The sequence below is a fragment of the Rana temporaria genome, chromosome 2 (genome assembly GCF_905171775.1).
Source record: "Rana temporaria chromosome 2, aRanTem1.1, whole genome shotgun sequence".
NCBI lineage: Eukaryota > Metazoa > Chordata > Amphibia > Anura > Ranidae > Rana > Rana temporaria.
This window is the reverse complement of record NC_053490.1, coordinates 442,924,150-442,951,204: the sequence shown is the minus strand read 5'-3', so window position 1 is coordinate 442,951,204 and position 27,055 is coordinate 442,924,150. Positions and strand designations below refer to the sequence as shown.

Genomic DNA, 27,055 nt, shown 5'->3' with positions numbered 1-27,055 from the left:
GTACATCTTGCCTTGGAAATCTTTTCAAAAGTACTGCAAATCTGTCAGATTTGAGGGGCATCTTCTGTGCACAGTACTCTTCAGGTCACACCACAAATTATCAGATTCAGATAGGGGCTCTGGCTGGGCCATTCTTCCGTGTCTTCAAGTGTCTTCAACTTGACAAACCATTTAACACTGATAGGGGTGTTTACAATGATCGTCCTTTTATTTACAGCGAGGGAAAAAGGTCATTTTGATTTCGTACGTTTGCTCACTGACAATGAAATGATCAGTCTAATTTTAATGGTAGGTTTATTTTAACAGTGAGACAGAACAGAAAAACGAATTTAAAAAAAGTTATAAATTGATTTGCATTTTAATGAGTGAAATAAGTATTTGACGCCTTTGCAAAACATGACTTAGTACTGGATGGCAAAACCCTTGTTGGCAATCACAGGAGGTCAGGCGTTTCTTGTAGTTGGCCATCAGGTTTGCACACATCTCAGGTGGAATTTTGTTGCACTCCTCTTTGCAGATCCTCTCCAAGTCATTAAGGTTTCGAGGCTGATGTTTGGTAACTTGAACCTTCAGCTCCCTCCACATATTTTCTATTGGATTAAGGTCTGGAGACTGGCTAGGCTACTCCAGGACCTTATTGTGCTTCTTTTGAGCCACTCCTTTGTTGCCTTGGCTGTGTGTTTTGGGTCATTGTAATGCTGGAATACCCATCCAGGACCCATTTTCATTGCCCTGGCTAAGGGAAGGAGGTTCTCACCCAAGATTTGACGGGACATGGCCCCATCCATCAACCCTTTGATGCAGTGAAGTTATGTCCCCTTAGCAGAAAAACACAGCCAAAGCATAATGTTTCCACCTCCATGTTTGACGGTGGGGATGGTGTTCTTGGGGTCATAGGCAGCATTCCTCCTCCTCCAAACACGGCGAGTTGAGTTGATGCCAAAGAGCTTTATTTTGGTTTCATCTAACCACAACACTCACCCACTTCTCCTCCGAATCATTCAGATGTTCATTAGCAAACTTTAGACAGGCCTGTACATGTGCTTTAAGAGTGGCCTTGTGGGCGCTGCAGGATTTCAGTGCTTCACGGCATAGTGTGTTACCAATTGTTTTCTCTGTGACTAGTCCCAGCGGCCTTGAGATCATTGATAAGATTCTCCCGTATAGTTCTGGGCCGATTCCCCACTGTTCTCATAATCATTGAATCTCCAATTCTCCATGAGTTGAAATCTTGCATGAAGCCCCAGACCGAAGGAGATTCACAGTTATTTTGTGTTTCTTCCATTTGCGAATGATCACACCAACTGTTGTTACCTTCTTATCAAGCTGCTTGGCGATAGTCTTGTAGCTCATTCCAGCCTTGTGTAGGTCTACAATCTTGTCCCTGACATTCTTGGACAGCTTTTTGGTCTTGGCCATGGTGGAGAGATTGGAATCTGATTGCTTTTGTGGACAGGTGTCTTTTATACAGGTAACAAGCTGAGATTAGGAGCACTCCCTTTAAGAAAGTGCTCCTAATCTCAGCTCGTTACCTGTATAGAAGACACCTGGGAGCCAGAAATCTTTCCAATTGATAGGGGATCAAATACTTATTTCACTCAATAAAATACAACGCAATTTATAACTTTTTTGAAATGTGTATTTTTGTTGTTCTGTCTCTCACTGTTAAAATAAACCTACCATTAAAATTATACAGGGGATCAAATACTTTTTCCCCCTCACTGTATGTAAAACCTTTATCCCAAAAGGAAAGAAAAAACCTCTTGCTGTAACTGCTTAAACGTGTTGGCTACAGGTTAACTTAAATGTGTTAGTGTATCTGCTTGTGTGTCTAACACAACACTACTCTCCCACCAGACAATGTTGCTGTCCAAAGTTGTCTGTGTGGCTAATTCATTCGGAGTGTAGTAATACAGGTGGTGTGTTACTGTCCATATAACCAGATGAAAACAAAGGGGGGAAAAGCCTAACAAAAGAAAACCATGCAGTCTCCACATCTCATAATTGCAAATTTTTGCTTCAAGTTTAAAGTGACTGTAAACCCACTTTTCAAAAAAAAAGTTGGACGGCCAACATCTCTTCCAGGGGGTTACTGCCAGGTATTGTGGCTCTGGTGCTCTGATTGGCCAGAGCCATGATGACGTCTGTCCCGCGCATGCGTGCAGGGGCTGCCAGTCACGGCAGGGCCTCCTTTAGGAACCGCACAATCGTCTACGGCGCATGCACTGTAGACATCGGCGCCCTTCATTATTGTTAATTTCTTCGAAACCGTGGAGGTTTATGAGATATTTCGAGCACCTACGGGGAAGCCTTAATCTAGGCTTACCTGTAGGTAGAAGTGGTTGTAAAGGGTTTACAACCACTTTAATATCACTTTAAAGTCACCATAAGAATGCAAGGTGCATCTATTTTAACTACTTGACGACCTGCCGCCGTCGTTTTACGGCGGCAGGTCGGCTCCCCTGCGCGAGAGCCCGTAGCACTACGTCGGCTCTCTCGCAGGCCACTAGGGGCGCGTGCCCCCCGACTCCCATGCGCGATTGCCGATGGGCACCCGCGATCGCTCGTTACAGAGTGGGGACCGGGAGCTGTGTGTGTAAACACACAGCTCCCGGTCCTGTCAGGGGGGGAAATGCTGATCCTCTGTTCATACAATGTATGAACAGAAGATCAGTGATTTCCCCTAGTAAGGCCACCCCCCTACAGTTAGAACACACCCAGGGAACATACTTAACCCCTTCCTCGCCCCCTAGTGTTAACCCCTTCACTGCCAGTGGCATTTTTATAGTAATCCAATGCATTTTTTAATAGCACTGATCGCTATAAAAATGCCAATGGTCCCAAAAATGTGTCAAAAGTGTCCGCCATCATGTCGCAGTACCGAAAAAAATCGCTGATCGCCGCCATTACTAGTAAAAAAATAAATATTAATAAAAATGCCATTAAAATACCCCCTATTTTGTAAATGCTATAACTTCAAACCAATCAATAAAAATCAACTTTAGCGCAAACCAATCAATTTTACGAAAAATATGTAGAAGAATACGTATCGGCCTAAACTGAGGATTTTTTTTTTTTTTTTTTATATATATTTTTGGGGGATATTTATTACAGCAAAAAGTAAAAAATATTCATTTTTTTTAAAATTGTCGCTCTCTTTTTGTTTAAAGCGCAAAAAATAAAAACCGCACAGGTGATCAAATACCACCAAAAGAAAGCTCTATTTGTGGGAAAAAAAGGACGCCAATTTTGTTTGGGAGCCACGTCGCACGACCGCGCAATTGTCAGTTAAAGCGACGCAGTGCCGAATCGCAAAAAGTGCTCTGGTCTTTGCAATATGGTCCAGGGGTTAAGTGGTTAAAACAAAAAAAACACAAACCCAGAACAAGCAAGCAGAAAGTCAGAATAAAATCAGATCCTTTTTAAAAACTTGTTCCAGGTCAGCCAGAAAATATTTCCAGATAGCTCAGCAATGACAGCCTCTGAATTTGCACACACATGCGCACAATGCAAATATTGACCTGGTTAAGGCTGCATTCACACCTAAGCGACAGCCGCGTACGCGTGTAGCGGCAGATTTGCCGCGATTACAAATGTTTCTTTTTTTTTTTTCTAAAGTCTTCCCATTGCTGTCTATGGGAAAACGCGCCTGTCGCGTGAAAAAAAGGGTCCGGGACTTTTTTTCAGGCGACAGGCGTTGCGCGTCTATGAGATGTGAACCATCTCCATAGACGGCAATGGGAATTCTCCCCTCAAGCGACAGAAGCGTCCCGCGTCGGGCGTTTTGTCGCTTAGGTTTGAATGGGGCCTTAGTACCTAAAAGAAGAGTCCTCACAAAATGACTTCATAAAATTGTGACAAGGTCAATGAGTAAGGTCATGCAACACAATGCGGACACATTACTGTAAAGTTCCCGCTGCCCGTGACCTAAGGCAAAAGGGGGTAAAGAGGAGAGGGAGAGAGATTACCCATGTCTGTGTCCCACCATAGCATTTTTAAGAATGGTTTTGGTGAAAATTCTGGCACTTCTGGAATTTCTGAAGCTCCACAAAATTTATAGCGACTTTGCAAGCATGACTGGAGCCTACATTAGGTCTGACATTAAGTGACAATACACAGAAGAAAACAAGAGAATAAAAACAGAATTGAATTTTTACTGTCACATTTAATATTTTCACCACTTTACTTCAAATCTACATTTTACAAAGTGACCATCAAGTGTCTCATAGAACCATACTGTAAGATACAGTCTTTCCAGTCTTCGGTTCCATCTTCATAGGTTTCATTTGGTGGCAAATCCTTAGCTGCAAAGCTTCTGTTGGAATTGGATTTTCATGAGCCACTTCAGATAAGAAAACCAAAAGTAGAAAAAAGATACCATACCATCTGTAAAATTTGGAATTCCAATATACATAGTCTTTCACAGCAAAAGTTACTTCATTGAAGTTAAACTTCCCATAAGCTTAAAAAAAAAACAGAAAAAAAAAAAATGTAGTCTCCTCCTATTACAATCCAGCTCATTCAGGATAAAAAATATTATTCTAAAGATAAATTACAATAACTTTAACAATTAATTGTCCATTACAAATACCTCTGTCTTCCCCAAAAATGTCAATTCCTGGATTCATACGAGGTTAATCCATTAAAATGCCTTGATATAGGTGAAAAGCAGTCTTCAGTTTTATTGTATTGTAATGTTTACATATAAAAGTTGGAAGGAACATTCAAGTTTTAAGTCTGCACACTGAACCTAAAAATAATAATTTGGAGTGAAACAAGCTGAGCTGTAAACTCCAGGAGGTAGAGGCCATTGGTTTGTATATACATATACACAGAATATTCAGTGTTTTAAAGAAAAAAAAAATATCATAAAAAATATTTTTTCTACTGTGACTTTTTTTTCAATACTTCCACACTGTCCCTGCCCAACAACACAAATATGGTTAGAGATGCTCCTTATTTTAAGCTTTAAAAAGTGTACCAGTCACCCAAACATAGTGGAGGCAGCCATTTTGTAGGCAAATTTCCATTATAAAAATTCATTAAAATTTAGAGACTTTACAGCTGGGATATGCAATTAGCGGACCTCCAGCTGTTGCAAAACTACAAGTCCCATCATGCCTCTGGGTGTCATGCTTGTGGCTATCAGAGTCTTGCAATGCCTCATGGAACTTGTAGTTCTGCAACAGCTGGAGGTCCGCTAATTGCATATCCCTGCCTTACAGTGGGCCAGATTCTCGTAGATTTGAGGCGGGCGTAGCGTAAGCCATTTACACTACGCCGCCCCAACTTACAGGAGCAAGTGCTGTATTCCCCAAACACTTGCTCCGTGGTTTGGGGCGGCGTAGTGTAATTGGCCCGGCGTATCCCCGCGTAATTCCAAGGGGGCGGCTTGTATTTAAATTAAGCGCGCCCCTGTGCCGTTCGAACTGCGCATGCGCCGGGCTTAAAATAGCCCAGTGCGCATGCTCCAGTTCTCGACGGAAAACGTCAATGACGCCGACGTGTGTGTCATTGACGTAAAGTCGTATTCAAGAACGACTTAGTAAAACGACGTACCCGACGCCATACTTAACATGGCATACGTGGGACTGGCATAAGGTTACCCCTCATATAGCAGGGGTAACCTTACGCAAACGACGGTTACGCGCCGCGAATTTGTTCGGGAATCGGCGTATCAGGCTCATTTGCATAAACAAATGAGACCTGAACGTAAACGCCACCTAGCGGCCGGCGGCGAATTACATTTAAGATCCGACAGTGTAAGTGACTTACACTAGTCGGATCCTAGCCTAAATCCGGCGTATCTTGTTTTGTGAATACAAAACAATGATACGCCGGAAGGAAATTTGATTTACGCCGGTGTATCAGTAGATACACCGGCGTAACTTGTTTGAGAATATGGCCCAGTGTTCTTAAATCTTGATATCAGTGGCTCAAAATTTTACTTTTATAATTACTGGTCCGATTCACAAAATAGTTGCCTCCACTGTTCATACCTCCAAATGTTGTAAAAAATAAATAAAAACAGAGTAGTAAAGTGTATGTCAAGCCAAGTGGTTCTTAGATAGATTGGAGGAGGATTACAAGTCCTGTCAGGTTTTTACAGATATCCTGGATTCTGTCACAGGTTAATCTTCATTTCCTGGCCCGCTAACAAAAGTTTTAGCAGGCATAAACGTGAGGAAAAATCTGCAACAGGTACACAAAACAAAAAAAAAATATGACAGATTAAATTTTTTTTCTGTCTGTGTTGCTGTTAGGGTTACCATAATTTTCGGTCTGGTAAAACCTCTGTCAGCAGCACAGAAAGGGAGAGTAAAACTCCCCAACTGAGCCCTGGATAGTAGTAAAAACCAGACAGAGGTTCTAAACCTTTTCCAAAATAAAGAAAATAAAGTTTTGTCCAGGCATACACTTTAGGCCATGGGTCTTCAAACTATGGCCCTCCAGTTGTTCAGGAACTACAATTCCCATCATGCCTAGTCATGTCTGTGAATTTCAGAGTTTTACAATGCCTCATGGGATGTGTAGTCCAGCAACAGCCGGAGGGCCGTAGTTTGAGGATCCCTGCTTTATGCCCTGCCCAAAATCACCCAATCATACTTGTATTTGGTCTACATCATGTTTGCTCTTTCAAACAGGTCTACAAACTGAGCCCATTTGGAGGTATTATTGTTTAGGGAGAAGTATGTACACCTAATATTGTCCTCTCGGTTCAAAACTTACAGTGCAAGAAATTAATAGAACACAAAAACAAAAAAAAAATGTGCCAGCTAACGCATTTTTATACAGCAGGACATGAAAAGGGACTTTACAAATGAGACCAATGGAATTATATACATTTGTGAGTAATGATGCATGCCCAGGACTTAAAAGTTAAGAAAGGAAATCTAAGAAAAATAGATTAAATATATATATATATTTTATATATTTATAATGGGAAGGAAGCAAAAAGTTCCATTCCCTCTAGTCACAGATGCACTCCTAACCACAAACCTTCTGTCTTCACAAGCGTTGGAGCCCAAGCACTAGATGCCTTGACCATCCTGCGGTTGGCTTTTTTTTTCGGAATTACTTCATGATTGGTCTCCAGACAGACAATATGTATGTACTCCTCATAATAATTGCTTGTATCAACAAAAAATGAGGTTTTAGGAATGGCTGGCTCAGTATATATATAAAACAATTTGCACTCTTTAATTAAAAAATAAATAAAATAATATTTAAAGACTTCAAACCGACCTCTACAAGAAAAAAAAAAAGAAAAAAAATCTAATTTATTTTGCAAAATTTGGTGCAATTGTCAATTTGTTCTGAGCCTTAAAACTGCTTAACATTTATAAATTAAGCAATTCAGGGATAAATTAGTCCATAAAACAACCACTGATTTATAAGACTCAAAGTCTCTAAAACACAATTTGTCTTAAATAGAATATAGATTTACGTTTTAGTGGTTGATAAGTTAAATCTTAAGAAAATGACAATACAAGCATTATCAGAATTCAGAATTGCAATTCCCAGACTCCAGTGGAAAGCTACAGGACACTTTCAGTAGTAAGTCTTCCACACTTATTCCCAAACCAGTGGAGATGGCGGCATCTCAGATGGCTGAGCAACGGTGGAACTGAAAATACAAAAAAAAAAAAATTAGGATGAATTCTTATATGAGAGCTTGTGTCAACACAAAATGGCCAAACAAATGCAATTCCCAAATAATTCAACAATCAAAAACTTTAGGGCAGGGTTAACTTTATCTGTAATGTGGTCTTAAAGTGATTGCAAAGTCTAGTTTAAAAAAAATAAAAATAAAGAAAAACAAATGTTATACTTACCTCCTCTGTGCAGTTGGTTTTACAAGAACAACCTGGATCCTCCTCTTCTCGGGTGCCTCTTCGGTGCTCCTGGCCCCTCCTGTCTGTTGAGTGCCCCCACAGCAAGCAGCTTGCTATGGAGGCACCGAGCCGAGCTACAGCTCCATGTGTCCATTCAGACACAAAGCTGCCGTCCGACCCCACCCCCTCCTTTTCCTAATTGGCTAACTGACTTTGACAGTCGTGGGAGCCAATGGCGCCGCTGCTGTGTCTCAGCCAATCAGGAGGGAGAGTCCTGGATGGCCGAAGGACTCGCGGACAGAGAGGGGGCTCACATAAGTATTAAGGGGTTCTGGCAAGGCTGCTACACACAGAAGGCTTTTTATCTTAATGCATAAGGATAAGAAACCTTCTGCCTTTACAACTCCTTTTAAAGTGGAGGTTCCCCCTAAAAAATTTTTTATAACAATACATTGAGAAGACTGATTACACTGCGGGTATGCTGTTTTTTTTTTTTTTTTCGTACATACCTCGTTATCGCCGTTTCATCCCTCGGCTTCCGGGTATGATTCTTGCTGGACTGGGCATTCCTAGTTGATTGACGTTCCTCCGACCGACGCATACTTGATGTCACAACTTTCCGAAAGAAGCCGAATGTCGCTGCGCAGGCGCCGTATAGAGCCGACTCTATACGGCGCCGGCGCAATGACGTTCGGCTTCTGTCGGAAAGTCGTGACGCGCAGTATCGGAGGAGGAACGTCGGAGGAACGTCAATCAACTAGGAACGCCCAGTCCAGCAAGAATCATACCCGGAAGCCAGAGGGATGAAACGGCGATAACGAGGTATGTACGAAAAAAACAAACAAAAAAAAAACCAGCATACCCGCAGTGTAATCAGTCTTCTCAATGTATTGTTAGAATTTTTTTTTAGGGGGAACCTCCACTTTAAAGCGGTGGTTCACCCTTAGAGGGCACTTTTCCCCCTTAGATTCATGCTCGTTTTTACTAGGGGAATCGGCTATTTGTTTTAAAATATGAGCATTACTTACCCGTTTACGAGATGCATCCTCTCCGTCGCTTCCGGGTTTGGGCTGCGGGAATGGGCGTTCCTTCTTGATTGACAGTCTTCCGAGAGGCTTCCGACGGTCGCATCCATCGCGTCACGATTTTCCGAAAGAAGCCGAACGTCGGTGCGCAGGCGCAGTATAGAGCCGCACCGACGTTCGGCTTCTTTCGGCTACGAGTGACGCGATGGATGCGACCGTCGGAAGCCTCTCGGAAGACTGTCAATCAAGAAGGAACGCCCGCTCCCGAAGACCCATACCCGGAAGCGACGGAAGAAGATGCATCTCGAAAACGGGTAAGTACTGCTCATATTTTAATACAAATAGCCGATTCCCCTAGACCGAACGAGCAGGAATCTAAGGGGAAAAGGGGAAAATTTTAATAAATGGGTGAACTCCCGCTTTAAGTATGTTCACAAGCCTCCAAAGTGTGTTAAGCCACATACTCATGATTTTATTAAAGAGGAACTTCACTCTCAAATCAATTTTAATCCTTATGCTTCTAGCATTAGTAAATAGGAAAGTATATTATACTTAATTTTTTTTAAACATTTTTGCAGTTACTTCCTGGTTTCCAAGCCTAGACAAATGATGTCATACATCCCAGGAGGAGAGAAGGGGTTTTCTCAGTAAAGCAAACCCTCCTGCCTGCATGCCTGAGCTTTCAGTAAGAAAATGCTACATGAATCATTTGCCCTTACTCAAGATGACCACAGCCAGAAATGCTGGGAGGTGTTTTTCAAAGTGAATTTCTCAGCAAAATAAAGCTAAAGACATGGATGGATGGGGGTTTGCTTTGAATATTAAAAATGGATTAAATAGTGTTTTTTGGTTTGCGTTTCTCAGATGCAGTGTAGTTCCGCTTTAACGCTAGAGCTAGCCAATCAGCAAAGCCTGTGCATTCTCCTTACTGGACAGCTCTAGCTATTACTCACCAGGAGGCATGCTGGACTGCTACAAAGAGACCACTGCTTCCACATACCTTCCCTACAGCTGAATGCTGGGGATAGGCTGATTTTATCCTAAAGCAGCTCCAGTGCCAGTAAAACGAGAACAAATTTGGCTGTAAAAACTAAAATAAAATAAAAAAAAAGCAAGAGTTTTCTGTCTGAATAAAAAGTACATAGTATGCTTTCAAAGTGAAAAAAGGACAACTTTATTCATTTAGACTATGCGAGCAACAAATTGAAATTGCGTTAACAAGTACAGATTATCACACCTAGTCTCAGAACACATTTTAACATTTTGCAGCACACATTAAAATAAGGTGACCACATTTTTTAAATGAAATCCGGGGACATATTTTTTCTTTACTAGTAATGGCAACAATCAGCGCCGCCCGCCTCACAGCCTCTCAAGTCTTACTCTTCGGGCCCCCGGCTACTACTGGATGGGGAGCGGAGGAAGATCACTCCACCAGGCAAGGCAAGGAGATCAGCAGGCGGCTGGCCAGGATTTGAGCCAAGGCAGAAGAACATGCGAGCAGAGCTGAATGGGCATGCACCCGAAACTGAAGAAATATTCCCTCCGCTCCGACCAGCACATGATCATCAGAAAGGGGCACAGATAATGGGAAAATACAACCCCCTATGCTAATAGGCACGGCGGAGCGGGGGGGGGGGGGGGGGTAATTCAATTTTTTTTAATTTAAATTCTGCACTGACTGTCTTTGAAATTGCCCCTGCCCCCTATTAAATCCAATCTGGGGACAAAACCAGGGACAGACTTGGTCCGGGGACAGTGTCCTCAATCAGGAGACTGTCCCCTGAAACTGGGGATGTCTGGTCACCCTACATTAAAAGCAAGAGGTGCTCTAAACAGTGTACACATAACATGCTTGTATTATTCTAGCATGTCCGGTAAGGGCACAGTTCAACCAATGTAATCCAAGCAAAAATCATTTTAGTTTTCTCACTCTGTGCTGCAGAAATCTATATTATGAGGTGGTACAGTTAGATTATATTATCGTTGTGCTTTTGAGTTCACATACTTCCCACAACTGAATAGGATACAACTCTGACATCATGCTTCTTCTCATAAGAAAAGTTGATCTGTGGCTCACCTTATAAAGCTTTTAAATGCGGCAGACTGAGGGTTGATGCAGAGTGGCACTCTGTTTCCTTTCTGCTGCTCCAAAATAAATTGATGGATAATTTCTGCAAGACAGATCACAGTATGTAATATTACAGGGAATCAAGCAAAACCATCAGCACAGTCAGACTGCCTTTTGCTCTTTTGGCACCAAATACTTTGTGGTACATTGGCTTGTAAAGACTATTTACTGAAAATGTATGCAAGATTCAGTCCCTGTCCTCATTGCTGAAAGTTTCCTGGTCAATTAATGGCACAAGAAGCAAATAAAAATCTCCCCAATGGGGAGAGTGGGGTACACTGGGGTCAAAGAGGTTGATTTACTAAAGGCAAATCCCACTTTGCACTACAAGTGCACTTTGAAGTGCAGTCACTGTAGATCTGAGGGGGACATGCAAGGAAAATGAAAAACAGCATCTTTGCTTGCAGATGATTGGATGATAAAATCAGCAGAGCTTCCCCTCAGATCTACAGCGACTGCACTCTAAAGTGCTCTTGTAATGCAAAGTGGATTTGCCTTAGTAAATCAACCCCACTGTGCATGTATCTTTGCGGTGTCTTGCTGTAACTTTGTTTTTTGCAGTGTCTGGAGACTGGTTGAAACTTCAGTCTGTAGTCCCAACAACCAGAGAGAAAAAGCTCTACAGAAAGGTAACATTTTCCTCTTAGCTGTCACCAAACAGGTGTCCATTGGCAGACATCTGTAAAAATCTTGGCTAGACATACACTTTAAGCCTTGACCCCCAAACCACACAATCATACCTAAATTTGGACAACATCAGGCTTGTTTTTTGCTAACATCTCCCTTCTGGAGGTCAGCAGACAGCGTGTTTGGAGGTATTATTGATATACACCAAACAGGTATACCCATTTGAAGACTGTAAGCTATTGGCTGATTACTTAAAGCATAAGTCCACCTTTAAAATGATTATAAAGTCTCTTTTTCCCTAAAAATAACAAACATGTCTTTCTTACCTGCTCTGTGCAGTTGGTTTTTGCACAGAGTAGCCCAGATCCTCATTTTCTCAGGCTCCTCTTCAGGTCCCCTGGCCCCTCCCTCCTGTTTAGTGCTCCCACAGCATGCAGCTTGCTACGGGGGCACCCAAGCCAAGTTACAGCTCCGTATGACCATTCAGACACGGAGCCCCGGTGCGGCCCTGCCCCCTATCTCACCTGATTAAGTGACCGACAGCAACAGGAAACAATGGCGCTGCTGCGTCTCAGTCAATTAGGAGGAGAATCCCGGATGGCCACGGCACTCATGGACATCGCTGGAGAGGGATGGGGCTCAGGTAAGTATTAGGGGGTGCTAGGGCGGCTGCTACACACAGAAGGTTTTGTATCTTAATGAATTAAATTAGAAGTCCAGTCTGAGCTGGTTTGGCTGGGCTTCCCTATGGGTCACAGGAGTGCAATTCCTTTTTCCACTTCTGTGACCCGTTTCCAGCAGAGAGCGAACTGAAGTCCGCTCTCCGCTGACGTCACACAGATCAGTCCAGGCACCGCGTCATCCTGACAAGTTGCTGAGACAGCCGCTCCCGCCCCTCCACAGCTCAGCGCTCCAGTTAGTGAGGAGGAGCAGAGCTGCTGATTGCTTGGGGAGCCAAGAGAACCAAGCCATTGGCGGTCTTCGATCTCTTGGTTCTCTGTGCAGAGACGCCGTGGGACAGACGCAGCATCAGACCATGCTGCATTCACCTAGGTAAGTACGATGGGGGGGACTGATTCCCATACTTCTCCTTTGAGATAAAAAACCTTTTGACTTTACAACTTGCGGGTAAAAAAACAAAACAAAAGTGCACCTCCATAAGGAGGAAAAGCCTCAAAATGTAATTGCAAAAGAAGTTGGATGTTCCCAAAGTGCTGTATCAAAGCACATTAATAGAAAGTTATGTGGAAGGTAAAAGTGTGGAAGAAAAGGGTGCACAAGCAGCAGGGATGACCGCAGCCTGGAGAGGATTGTCAGGAAAAGGCCATTCAAAAGTGTTGGGGACTTTCACAAGGAGTGGACTGAGGCTGGAGTCAGTGCATCAAGAGCCACCACACACAGACGGATCCTGGACATGGGCTTCAAATGTCATATTCCTCTTGTCAAGCCACTGCTGAACATCAAACAACGTATGAAGCAACTTACCTGGGCTAAAGAAAAACACCCCTTTATAGCACCCCCCTTCCCATTCCTGTCCTCACCCTCTTTATAGCACTCTCTTCACAATCCTGTCCTCTTCCTCTTTTTTTATCACTTCCTTCATGTTCCTGCCCGGTCTCCCTTTTATATCTCCCCCCTTACATCATGCCCAGCTTCCTCTGTCCTTCATAACAGTAACTGCGTCCATTTCCCTGTCCTACCTTACACAGGGTGGAGGGCAGGAGGCACAGCAGCAGACTTAGGAAGCAACTGACATCAAAGCGATGGATGGAAGGCAGGACCTGTCCCAGTTAACAGATTGGTTGCTAAAAAGCATGACGGTTCTAGCAACCAATCAGTACTCTGGACCAGCCCCCGCCCTCAGTCCATTGTTGTGCTGCTCTTCTGATGTCAGATCTGCAAAGACAAGAGAACTAGTGGTGGCTGAGAGGGGAAAAAAAAGCAGATCCTAAATGGCGACAACGGCCAGTCTGGACAGAACATTAACTCGGCCCACCATTTAGTGATGACTGTTTTAGGACAATCTGTGCCTAATTAAGGTAACCATTTGCACCAGTTCCCACAACATTACCAATGTATTTGCCAAATTCAGGTAATTCTTACAGAGGTTCATCAGTTCTCAGAATGGGGTACATCTGTACTGGGAAGCGGTCATGAACACAGGCCTGTAGTGTATCCCATTCAGTTCCCGGCTAGGATATTCCCCAGGCCAAAGCTGAGAGTAAACAAAGGGCAAAGGGATACTGGTGATGTTTTTACCCAAACATGGCAATGCTCATATTTGGGAAACTACCTGATAGGAGGCAGACATGACGGAGAACAAATTACCACAGCTGCAGCACCTGTATGTGGGAAGTGCCTAATGGGAACATATAGGTAGATTCACATAGAATGGTGCAAAGTTGCGGTGGCGTAGCTTAGCGTGTTTAGGCTACGCCGTCGTAAGTTAGCTAGGCAAGTACTTGATTCTCAAAGTACTTGCCTGCTAAGTTACGGCGGCGTAGCCTAAAGCGAGCGGGCGTAAGGGCGCCTAATTCAAATGTGTCTAAGGGGGGCGTGTTTTAATTAATGCTAATGGGGCTTGACCTTACGTTTTTGACATTTTTTATGAACTGCGCATGCGCCGGGCGCCTACATTTCCCAGTGTGCATTGCGGCTAAGTACGCCGCACGGGCCTATTGATTTTGACGTGGACGTAAACGACGGAAATCCCTATTCACGGATGACTTACGAAAATGACGTAAAAATTTCGAATTTCGAAGCGGGAACGGCAGCCATACTTAACATTTGCAATGCCACCTAGGGCCCAGCTCTAACTTTAGGCGGCCTATCTCTAACGTAAACGGCGTAAATGTACTGCGTCTGCCAGGCAAACGTTCGTGAATCGGCGTATCTACTAATTTACATATTCTACGCCGACCGCAATGGAAGCGCCACCTAGCGGCCAGCCTCAATATTGCAACCTAAGATAGGACGGTGCAAGCTGTCGTATCTTAGATATGTTTAAGCGTATCTCTGTTTGAGAGTACACTTAAACATAAGTCGGCGTAGATTCTTAGTTAGGTCGGCTTATCTACTGATAAGCCGGCTTAACTCTTTCTGAATACACCTATGAGTGACTAATTCCTGATCAGGTCTGCCTTAATGTAGACTGACACTGAATGGCGCAAGGCAGATTTAAAAGCTGCTATTGGACTGAATTGTGGCTATGGACATATGTGCCATCAACAGCAAAGGTGGACCTCATGAGGAACTGGGCATCATCAGGCTCCACCCACTACACTACAACATTCCTCAGCCATGCACCTGTCAGTGTGTTGGGGGCCATGCCTGGGAAGGGAGTGCACTAAGGAAGGAGTGTTCAGTAAGTCTTTCTTTGACTAAACCAGGCGCAAGCACCATTTTTTTTTGTGTTGTACTAGCATTGTGAACTGTGTCTTCAGCAGCCTTTATTTCCCTCCAATAATTTTCAATAAAATATACTAACATAGTTGTTAGTACAGTTACCTTACTTTATACATTGCAGGGAATCTACTAAGACTGAAGCAGCCGTGCATAGCAACAGATCAACTTGAAGTTTTTGTTTTTTCTAAGCTTAACGTGGAACTAAGCCCACCTATCCTTTACAGCTAAGTAAACGGTCATCTTAACCTCTGTTTGATCTGCAGTTGTCATGGTGCTGCACATGTGATCAGTTGTGACATGTTGTTGACATGTCACCAGGCATTCAAGAGCACAGATGAGTGTTCTCATTAGTGGTGCAACGGATCGTCACCGATCCTTGATCCGAACAGGTCACCCTGTTCGGATTTGGCACACCACGCAATCCGTGGAGCGCACCGCAGCCTCGGCCATAGGAAAGGCTTTGGCTATAACAGTTATTTTCAACACAAAACGGACATTATATGCTTAAAGTGGTAGTAAACTCTGTACTACCACTTTCACTTACAGGTAAGCCTATAATAAGGCTTACCTGTAAGTATAAAGAATATCTCCTAAAATTGTACGGCCCCGGCGTGGACCAGGTAAGTTCCCCTAACCTTGTTCTAAGGTAAGTATTTCATAATGAGCTAGTATGCGGTGCATACTAGCTCATTATGGCTTTTGCTTTTCAGGTATGAAAAAAAAACAAAAAACAGCCTCGGCTTTACTACCGCTTTAAATACAGTATTTGGAAATCCAACGGACTGTTTACATGTTAAATTTTAAAAGCAGCAGCAAACCTTACATGCTTGCTAATGTGACAGAACACATCTGATTTTCACATTTCACATTTAGTTAAATGTGAAAATCAGAGGTGTTCTTTCACATTAGCAACCATGTAACGTCAGCAGGTTTGCTGCTGTTTTTAAAGGGGAGTTCCAGCCATTTTTATGTTTATTAAAAGTCAGCAGCAACAAAAAGTGTAGCTGCTGGCTTTTAATAAACAGGCACTTACCTGCTCCAGCGCTCCAGCGACGCGCCGGCCGGGGCTCCGCTCCTCTCCCCCCCTCCCCAGCCGGCGTCTTCATCTTCAGTGTGGGCACCCGGCCGTGACAGCTTTCGGCTTCACGGCCGGGCACCCACTGCGCATGCGCGAGCGCGAGCGGCGCGGCACTGCGCATGCGCGAGCGACGCGGCCCAGCGCCGTGTAATTGGCCAGGAGATCGCCTAGGACCTGTGACGTGTCCTAGGCGATCGCCTACAGCAGCCACTTCCTGAAGGCGATTAAGCTTAGTCGCCTACAGGAAGGAGGAAGTGGGACAGGAAGTCCCACTCGTGCTGAAGCCCCCACTCCCCCCCCAAAAAAATTACATGCCAAATGTGGCATGTAAGGGGGAGAGGAGTGGGTTAAGAGGAAGTTCCAAATTTGGGTGGAACTCCTCTTTAAAATTTAACATGTAAACAGTCCGTCAGATTTACATATACTGGCCCGGATTCAGATAGGAGATACGACGGCGTATCTCCTGATACGCCGTCGTATCTCTGAGTCCGGCCGGTCGTATCTATGCGCCTGATTCAGAGAATCAGTTACGCATAGATTTCCCTAAGGCCTCGTACACACCACCGGATCTATCCGCTGGAATTGATCCACGGATCAGTTCCAGCGGATAAATCCGGTCGTCTGTACGGCCTAGCGGATATTTATCCGCGGAGATTTCTCGGCCGGATCGATTTCAAGCGGATATAAATTTCTTAGCATGCTAAGAAATGTATCCGCTTGAATCGGGTCCAGCAGATTGATCCGGTGGTCTGTACAGACTCACCGGATCAATCCGTCCGCTCCCCTCCCTCGCATGCGCCGTAATGATTCGACGCATGCGTGGAAGTACTTACATTCCAGCGTCGCGCACGTCGCCACGTCATCATCGCGGCGACGGCGCGACACGTCACCGCGGATGAATTCCGCGCGGAGGAAATCCGGAGGAGGAATCTCCGCTGGAAACGGTTCGGCGGACCGTTTCCAGCGGAGATCCCCTCGTGTGTACGGGGCCTAAGATCCGACCGGCGTAAGTGTCTTACACCGTCGTATCTTAGGCTGCATATTTACGCTGGCCGCTATGTGGCGCTTCCGTATAGTTACGCAAGGAATATGCAAATTAGGTATTTACGCCGATTCAGAAACGTGCGTCCCGTCGGCGTATTTTTTTTACGTCGTTTTAGGCTTTTTTCGGCGTATAGTTACCCCTGCTATATCAGGCGTAGCTAATGTTAAGTATGGACGTCGTTCCCGCGCCGAGTTTTGAAAATTTTACGTCGTTTGCGTAAGTCGTTCGCGAATAGGGCTGGACGTCATTTACGTTCACGTTGAATCCAATACGTCCTTGCGGCGTACTTTGGAGCAATGCACACTGGGATATTTCACGGACGGCGCATGCGCCGTTCAAAAAAAACGTCAAAAACGCGGGGTCATCTTCAATTTATATAAAACACGCCCACAACATCCCCATTTGAATTAGGCTGGCTTACGCCGCCACACATACGTTACGCCGCCGTAACTAAGGGTGCAAGTTCTTTCTGCATACGGAACTTGCGCCCAAAGTTACAGCGGCGTAACGTATCTAAGATACGTTACGCCCGCAGATAGATAGAGCATTCTATCTGAATCCGGGCCACTGTATTTAAGCATATAAGCTCTATTTTGTGTTGAAAATAACTGTGAAATCTAAAACTCCGGTGGGTGTAACAAGATTTGTCTTTTATCTTTTTTGCTAATCCGAAAAATGATCCGATCCGTGACTCTTATCCGAGGATCGATCCGATCCGTGAGTTTTTTGATCCGTGCACCCCTAGTTCGCATTCATGGTATGCCTTGAATGTAACTGGGGAAACAGTTCACATTCCTGCCCTACAACCAGCAGAACTAAACCCATGAATTTGAGTAAGGATTCTTCAATGGTACTTAGGATACACTGAAGCATGTATCGTTTACTTATTCTGATCATATAACCCTGTGCCTCTTTATTTAATGACTGCCATTATAATCAGCACGTTAAACGTAAATAAAAAACAATGCATATATGAAATAAATATTATATAATATATTACAAATTACTATAAGAACCCACATACATAAATAATCTGAATTGATTGGCCGAGGGACCATTGCCCACAGAGAAATCAGTCTGATGGTGGAGATTTTCATAATGTGACCCACAAAGACAAGTGGCTGTGGCAAAGTGTTCTGAAAACAGCATATAAAACTGCCTTAACTTCCACTATAATCAGCTAAAAAAAAACAATAGAACTCACCTTTCACCTGCCGTACAGAGCTAAGGTTCTTCTCAAAAGTGTCATCAAATTTTGGATTCGTAATTGGTTCAAAGTCACTAGTGTACACTCTGCCCGTAGATGTGGAGAAACAACATTTGCACATACAGGTGTGATATCGTAGACGACCTTCATCCAGGTATGGGTGAGCCAAGGCATCTTTAGAAGATATCCTTTTAGACTGCAACATAAAAAAAAAAAAAAAATGGGTTTTACATAGATCAACAAATTTAACACATCTGTAGCTCTCCGTGAAATATTGCTGCTTCTCCACAAGGGGGAGCCAAATACACATATGTATTAACAGTGAATCAACCTGACATGGTTTTTAATAGAAAAGGAGTATAGTGCCCGAGACACCACAGCATCTAGAGATTTCAGAAAGGGAACAAATTCACTTGTTCATAGCAGCCTCACTGCAACAACCTGCAAATAGGAGAATTCATGTGCAGGGCGTTTAATAAAAAAATGCTGAACAGAAAAGTTGATGGCAGACATAGGTTATTATAGGGCAGCTTACAAAGTGAAAGAAATAGATTTGCTATAGGTAACAGTTACATATTCTCTGGTTGAAGTACCAGTAATCTATTAGACATTCTACACTCAGTGATGTATAGGTTTATATGGCACTAGCTCCAAACAGGTTCATGTTGAATTCTGCATAATAAACTTCATGCACGGAAGAATTCAGCCCCAGTGTTCTACCTTCATATAGACCAGGGATATGTAATTAGCGGACCTCCAGCTGTTGCAGAACTACAAGTCCCATGAGGCATAGCAAGACTCTGACAGCCATAAGCATGACTCCCAGAGACAGAGGCATGATGGGACTTGTAGTTTTGCAACAGCTGGAGGTCCGCTAATTGCATATCCCTGATATAGACTTAAAACATAACTCCAGGCAAAAAGCTCAATTCTCAGTTGAGATATATAAATATGAACTATTTAACTTGTCAAACGCTTTGTAGTTTTTGCCTAACCAGTCCTGTGGTTTAAACCCCTCCACTGTGATGCAGTCAGGAAAATGACAACACAATTTCCCTGTTCAGCTGTCTGTTCAGATGACAATAAAACCGCAATGAGATGATGCAAATTCATTGGCCAATGAACAGGCTGGAGTCGGAGGCAACAAGAGAAGCAGCAAGCTTTCATCCCCTTTCAACAGGCACACTAACATGTTATGGCTCTTTGTCTTCAATCCACCTGTTCCATTATTTTCTATGGGAGATAGGCTAGGCTTCTACAGAGCAAGATTCAATACATGGGCGTAGTTATAAAAACTGTAGGAAAACAAAGTCCTCCACAGAAGTGAAGAACCTACCCATACAATGCTGTGAAAAAGTATTTGCCCCCTTCCTGATTTAATTTTTTTGCATATTTGTCACACTTGGAGAAGGAGGGCCAAAGCTATTTTAACCCAAGTTAGTTCTGCACTCAACCAGTCCAGGCTCTGGATCGATCCCGACTTTAATGTCAGGATCCACCCAGATTCCTAGATTGGCAGCTGACTCCTGCCCCTGCACAGCCTGGCTCTCTAAGTTGGCGCTGGACTGGCAGAGCAGAGACCTGGTGACTGACAATCACCGCTCTCTGCTCAGAGGACAAATGAAACATCGGTTCTATGCGGCAATCCACCTAGGGGAGTATACATGTTTTTATTTTTCCAACCTCATACCTCTCTTTTAAAGGATTCAGATCATCAAACACATTTTTATTACACAAAAAGAACCAGTAAACACAAAGGGGCAGATCCACAAAGATCTGCCCCGGCGCAGCGTATCTGAGATACGCTACGCCGCCGTAACTTATGTTGGTTTGAATCCTGAAAGAATTTGCGCCGTAAGTTGCGGCGGCGTAGTGTATCTCTCGCGGCGTAACGGTGCCTAATTCAAATCGGCGAGTAGGGGGGCGTGTTTCATTTAAATGAAGCGGGTCCCCGCGCCGAATGAACTGCGCCGCCCCTAAATTTTCCGCCGTGCATTGCGCTAAATGACGTCATTGTTTTGACGTGGACGTAAATTACGTCCAGCCCGATTCACGGACGACTTACGCAAACAAATTTTTTTTTTTTCAATTATACGCGGGAACGACGGCCATACTTAACATTGAGTACGCCACCAAACAGCAGCTTTAACTATACGCTAAAAAAAGCCGACTAGAGACGACGTAAAAGAATGCGACGGCCGCTCGTACGTTCGTGGATCGTCGGAAATAGCTAATTTGCATACTCGATGCGGAAAACGACGGGAACGCCACCCAGCGGACGCCGAAGAATTGCATCTTAGATTCGAAGGCGTACGAAGACGTACGCCTGTCGGATCGAACCCAGATGCCGTTGTATCTTGTTTTAAGGATTCAAAACAAAGATACGACGCGGGAAATTTGAAAGTACGCCGGCGTATCAGTAGATACGCCGCCGTACTCTCTTTGTGGATCTGCCCCTATATGCGTTTAAAATGAGGATTTCATTTATTAAGGGGAAAATCTAAACCTAAACCTGTCTGGCCTTTGTGAAAAAAGTAATTGCCATTCCCCTTGTTTAATCATGAACGAACTGAGATTAACCACATTTTTTGGAAAGCCAAGTAAGCGACTTTATCTGAAATCGCACAATTTCAAAGCCGCATTTCAATGCGACTTGAAAGACATCTGTGCGGCTTCATGCACAGTGGTCTATGCAAGTCGCACCCAAAATCACCAAATATAGTGCAGGAACTACTTCTTCAAATTGATGCGGCACTGCAAAGTTGGCGTCGCACCAATTTGAACAGTGCGGTTGCCGGCAATAGGATGCAATTTGTAACGTGATTTGACCAATGTGAACCAGAGCTGTCATACCCAAGATAGAAGCTGTCTGACAAAGTGAAGCAGCTAAAAGACCCCAAAAAGCAACACATCATGCCGCTATCCAAAGAAATTCAAGAACAAAGTAATTGACCTCAGTCTGAAAAGGGTTACGAAGCCATTTCTAAAGCCGCATACACACTGCCGGACTTTCCAACGGGAAAAACTCTGTTGGAATTTCTGATGGAAAAATAGAGAACCTGCTCCCTATCTAAGTCCGTCGGAAATTCTGGCACAAAAAGTCTGATGGGGCATACACACACAAACGGAATATCTGATGAAAAGCTCCCATCTGACTTTTTCTGCCGGAAATTCGGCAGAAAATAAGGCTTTGGGACTCCAGTGAACCACAGGGAGAGCCATTATCCACAAATGGAAAAAACTTCAGGACCTGGACGACTTGCCATAATTAATGGAACCATGAAGTCTGAGCTCTACCAGAAAAACCTGAAGGAGAAAGTCCGGCCATCAATTCCTGATCTCAAGCGCACTTGGGTTATGTAGCAGGGGGTTTAGGGGTCAAATTCCTTTATCACACAGGGCCTGGCAGCTTTTTTCCTTTAATTTAATCATTTAAAAACTGAATTTTGGATTTACTCGGGCTATCTTTGTGTTATATTTGACAAATATCAGGAAGGGAGCAAATATTTTTTCACAGCATTGTAGCTATCAATCTGCTTTTTTCTGATATTCCTTAGAAAGTGAAATCTTAGCAGTCACTATGGGCAAAGTCTTCATTTCATATTGAAGGTGTTTAGGGGTGCCAAGTGCTTGGGCATTTACTTAATTGACCAGAATATTCATTTATTCTGGCCACTGAAATAAAAAAAAAAAAAAGCTCAAGCGCTAAAACACTCTTACCACTTAACATGGAAATCGATGGACAGCCGCACTCCGGATAAACTTGAGGAAGTTGTCTTTATTGATAAAAGTAAGACATGTACATCCAAAGATACAGTCACATAAGGGGACAGCTGACGCGTTTCGCACACAATTAGTGCTTAGTCATGGCTAAGCCATGACTAAGCACTAATTGTGTGCGAAACGCGTCGGCTGTCCCCTTATGTGACTGTATCTTTGGATGTACATGTCTTACTTTTATCAATAAAGACAACTTCCTCAAGTTTATCCGGAGTGCGGCTGTCCATCGATTTCCATGTTTGCCTAGTGCATTGCCAGCACCTTGGACTCCTGGGAGGTTCCTCCAATTGTCTGCTAAAGATCCACCTGGAGCGGTGACTCCCTTCCCTACTCTTACCACTTAAAGTGGAGTTCCATCCAAGAATGGAAGCTCCGCTCATCTGCCTCCTCACCCCTCTGATGCCACATTTGGCACCGTTTGGAGGGGAGCGGTTACATGTTTTTGTTTGGCCCCCTCCTCCTTTCCACGCCATTCAAAAAGTGCAGCACACTTTGCGCATGCGCAGTAGGGAACCGGCTGTGAAGTCGAAAGGCTTCACTGCCAGCTTCCCTTACCACAAATGGCAGTGGCAGCACCCCAAAAGTCAAAGGAAACATCAGCTGGGGTCTCGACATCGCTGGATTCCATGACATTCTTATGCTTTAGTGTACACCAGCAATTGCATTGTTTACAGACACATGCAAAGTGGTTGGAGGGAAGCTTCAGAATGGCAAAGATGTTTTTATTACAAATTATGTGAGCAGACTGCAGTTCCTCTTTAGGGTAATGTGCACTGACAACACACCGGAGCGGGCAGGTGTAAGTGGGCCCTTACCGGCACTCCCCTTTATTGATAATGATATGATTATTTTGGAATGGAATGTGTAAATTGTGTTAGAAGTCCTCTACAACAATCACTTCCCAAGAACAAGGCTGATCATAATATATTTAATGAAAACAATTGTGTATTAAATGTACTCCAGTAACAATATCATTTGCAATTCATAATATTTGAAACCTGTATACATAGTAAATATGAATAAATTAGAGCCTGAGGGCGGGGCCATGGGGGACAGATTGCCTGCTGTCTTTAGCCATAGCCTTGCATGACTTCTACAAGTGCCAGGAACCTCCAGCACACTTTCTGGATAGTGACGCGTTACATGCGTAATACTTCTGATCTGTTTCTGTAGAGAGAAGATTAAACGATGGGAAACAAGTTGGAATATCTCCCTATGGTATAACTCGAAGGACTCTTCACTGGTCCTAAAGAAGACCTGAAATGTGGAAGCGGAGCCCATAATAGGCAAACATTGGGTAAAGGAGTTGTTCACTATTATTGCCTGTGGTCTCCCTGCAGCTGACCTTTCCACAAAACTGTCTTAACATATGGTTTTCTGTGTGGGGAATGCCATCTTGGTAGAGGTAGGGCCTTTTGTCAGAAGTCCCCCAACCCTTCCTACCCCCAATTGACTGGTGACCTAATGACTTTCTGGGGGAAAAGTCGAGCAGCAGCATTAGGCTGCATTCACACCTGAGCGTTTTGTCGCCTGAAGCGCGACGCCCCAAAACGCCAGAGGGGAAAAAATGCATTATTCTCTATGGAGATGGTTCACATCTCCACTACAAAACGCCTGACGCCGAACGCCTGAAGCCCAAACAAGTTCTGGACCGTTTTTTGTCGCTCTAAATTGGGCGTTTTACATTGGTGACCCTAGACCTGTAAAAAATCGCGGTAAAAAATGCAGCGTTTTGTTGCGGCAAATCGCGGTAAAAAATGCTGCGTTTTGTCGCGGAAAATCGCGGTAAAAAACGCTGCAAAACGATACGCTCAGATGTGAATGCAGCCTAAGGCCGGGTACTAACGAGCAAACATATACGGTGAAACCGGTCCGTCGGACCGTTTTCACCGTACATGCCTGCCAGAGGGCTTCTGTACGATGGTTGTACTAACCATCGTACAGAAGTCCGCACGTAAACATTACGCGGGGCGTGTCCGCGTCGTCGCCGCGATGATGACACGGCGATGACGGGGCGACGTGGGCGGGCCTGCCATTTAAAGGCTTCCACGCATGCGTCAAAGTCATTCGACGCATGCGAGGGACGGCGGGCGCTCGGACATGTACGGTAGGTCTGTACTGACGACCGTACATGTCCGAGCGGGCAGGATTCCAGCGGACGGTTTTAAAACACGTCCAGGAATATTTGTCTGCTGGGAAAAGGCCCGGCGGGCAAATGTTTGCTGGAATTCGGCCCGCTCGCGCCTACACACGACCGAACATGTATGCTGAAACTGGCCCGCGGACCAGTTTCAGCATACATGTTTGGTCGTGTGTACGGGGCCTTAGAGGTGTAAGAAGCACAAACACACAGAATGAAGTAGAAGCAGGGAGATAAATGCAGTAGATTACGCTCCAGCAAGCAGCACAGTGGCGTTCCTTCTCCCGACTCTTATCTTAAACCCAAAAAAACAAAAATGTTCTATATTGCAGATTACCAATACTTAGATCTGGTGACTGCATTAATTTTCTTTAGGCTTTTTTCCTTCGGTTTTCACCTGGTGAACTGCTTAGTAAACACACCTCCTGTATTAGAGTGCCTCCACTCAGGATGAAGGAGCACAGGGGGCACAGTAGACAGCAGCATGGTTAATCTGGTGGGAGGGGGAATGTAAAACTGGCCAGACGGACCAATTAAAATTTGACAAGTTCCGGCTGAATTTTAATGAGTCTATGGGGGCAAGCTGGTAGTACCGACGTTGATCCATCAATCAACTTCAGTACACCCAGACAGTCAGCTTTGTTTTTTTTTCACCCACTCACTGTCGGTGGCTAAAGGAAAGGAGATTGCATGTATGGCCTGCCCTAGATGTAGTGGTAGATTTAGATACACTAACAAATTGAAGCCAAACTCCAGCACATACTGCAGTTACAGCAGCAATTTTCTCCTTTTGAGATAAAGGTTTTGTAAAAATAAAAGCTGATCACTATAAGCACCCTAGTCAGTGGTAAATGGTTTGTCTTTAACTGATACATTTGCAGGAGAGCTTGTTCTTTTGAAAAACAACAGACTAAGGTTGGCTACACATGGATTAATATTCAGCTGGTTCAGCAGGGACTGGCCAAATTTCAATCCATGTCTGTGCACTGTGGTTGTACAGAAATCGATCTATCAATTGACTTCTGTACAACCGCACTGTTGGATTTTTCCCACTCGATCAGACTATAGCCGGCAGAACTGATAACCTTTTTTATGGTGACGGGGACGCTTCCCCTCTCTCAGGACACATAGCTCAGCAGGGAAGATTCCCCTATTCACAATATGTGTTTTTCTTGTTCGACCAGCAAAAAACTGACTCATGTATGGGCTCTGCTGGCTGGCTTAATCACTAGCTGAAAATAAATTCAAGAACGCCTAAAAAAAAAGAAAATTAATGCAATCACCACATCTAAAAATGGGTAGCTGCAGCTTTGGGGATTAATACCGCTTTAATACATGACATAAGAGTCAGCAAGAAGACCACTGCGTGTGGTAGGTGAACAAGATATTTGACGTTTACTTCCCCCCCCTTTTTTTTCTTTTTTTAGCAGGTATGCCCTTGGACAAACTCAATTTAATGAGAGCAGAAATGGCATGATTACTGAAGGTGATGTTCAATCTCAGACTCGTGAGTTAGAGATAATAATAGGCAGTCTAATGCCCCGTACACACGATCAGATTTTCCAATGGAAAAAGTCAGACGGATTTTTTCCATCGGATATTCCGATTGTGTGTAGCCCCATCGGAGTTTAGATATAGAACATGTTCTATTTTTCTCCAATGGAATTCCGTAGGAATTTCGATGTGATTTGGCTGGGCAAAAAAAAGCCTGATCGTGTGTACGCGGCATTAGGCTTCCAACAGATCAAGAGATTGTCACCTGGTCTGCCTTACAGTGTATGGTTTCAGGAGCAACTAAATACGTATGCGTACCGTACACATCTCAGCTGACACCTGGATCTCTGCACAACTGGTTTCAGGCTAAAAAAAATAAATAAAAAAAAATGCTACGTTGTCCCATAGATAAAGCTAGCACTGGGGTTGTCTGTTCCAAGCATAAACCTGCATGTTTGGATAAAATGGCTGTGCATGTTTATGAAAGATTTTTTTCCCCCACTACGTCCATAGCTCCTAACAAGTCATGCATGTCAGGGTACTGTGCCCATCTTCAGTCACAGAAAGAACAGGTCACACAAGCTCCTTGACAGATGGCAGGCTGGTAGTTAGTTGCCCAACTATGAACTCCTTAAGCCAGGGGTGCCCAACCAGTGGCCCAGGGGCCACATGTGGCCCGCAGAGCCCTCTGATGTGGCCCGCGACCTCCTGCTCTGGGAATAAAACACTGTTATTAAAGGTCAGTTTATTACTAAAATCACAGTGTATATATGGGCATATCTGTTCTGCAATGGTTAGTAGTGAGCTGCTTTCAAACTAATCTGCAGATGCAGAGCAGCGCACCTGCGGGTTACCTGCACCGAGCCTTACACATCTGTTATTACCTGCAAGTTTGGTGAGCTTTCTGAAAGTGCACCAAACCTGCAGAATATAATAGAAGTCTATTGCAAAGTGCAGAAAAGCCAAAGGTACACTGCGTTGCACGCGCTGTGCTACGGGTAAACCACAGCGCATCAGTGTGAAAGCAGCCCAACCCAATTGGACCCTCTATTCACCTCTAAGGAGTGGCAGATGTAAACCGACTTGTGTCCTACCTCCAATCTGATCCAGCTGTGTCCGTGTCTGCTCTGCATATATTGAGCGGACATGGACCTGCCATCCGCCCGCTCCACAGATTGTGGCCCGCGACCAGTTACTAAGTCACTTAAGTGGCCCTCGCACTTCAAAAGGTTGGGCACCCCTGCCTTAAGCTATAGGAAGAGGATTTACGAGTGCCACTTTAGATGCT

The 27,055-nt window shown here is 44.2% G+C and overlaps 1 protein-coding gene across 2 annotated transcripts in view; it reads right to left on the bottom strand.

Annotated features, from left to right (window-relative positions):
* Window positions 1-7,060: 7,060 nt before the first annotated feature.
* Window positions 7,061-27,055, bottom strand: part of NLK (nemo like kinase) — a 249,330-nt gene continuing 229,335 nt past the window's right edge. Inside the window, exons 9-12 of one of the 2 annotated variants that reach the window (XR_005747103.1) lie at window positions 18,351-18,549; window positions 10,941-11,034; window positions 9,814-9,950; window positions 7,061-7,627 (exon numbers count right to left, since the gene is read on the bottom strand). Coding sequence is in view for 1 of the 2 variants with exons in the window: in XM_040338431.1 (XP_040194365.1) it covers window positions 7,573-7,627; window positions 10,941-11,034; window positions 18,351-18,549 (348 nt within the window). In the remaining variant the exon portion in view is untranslated. The remainder of the gene's footprint in view (window positions 7,628-9,813; window positions 9,951-10,940; window positions 11,035-18,350; window positions 18,550-27,055) is intronic. The other variant, XM_040338431.1, reaches the window with a different exon arrangement.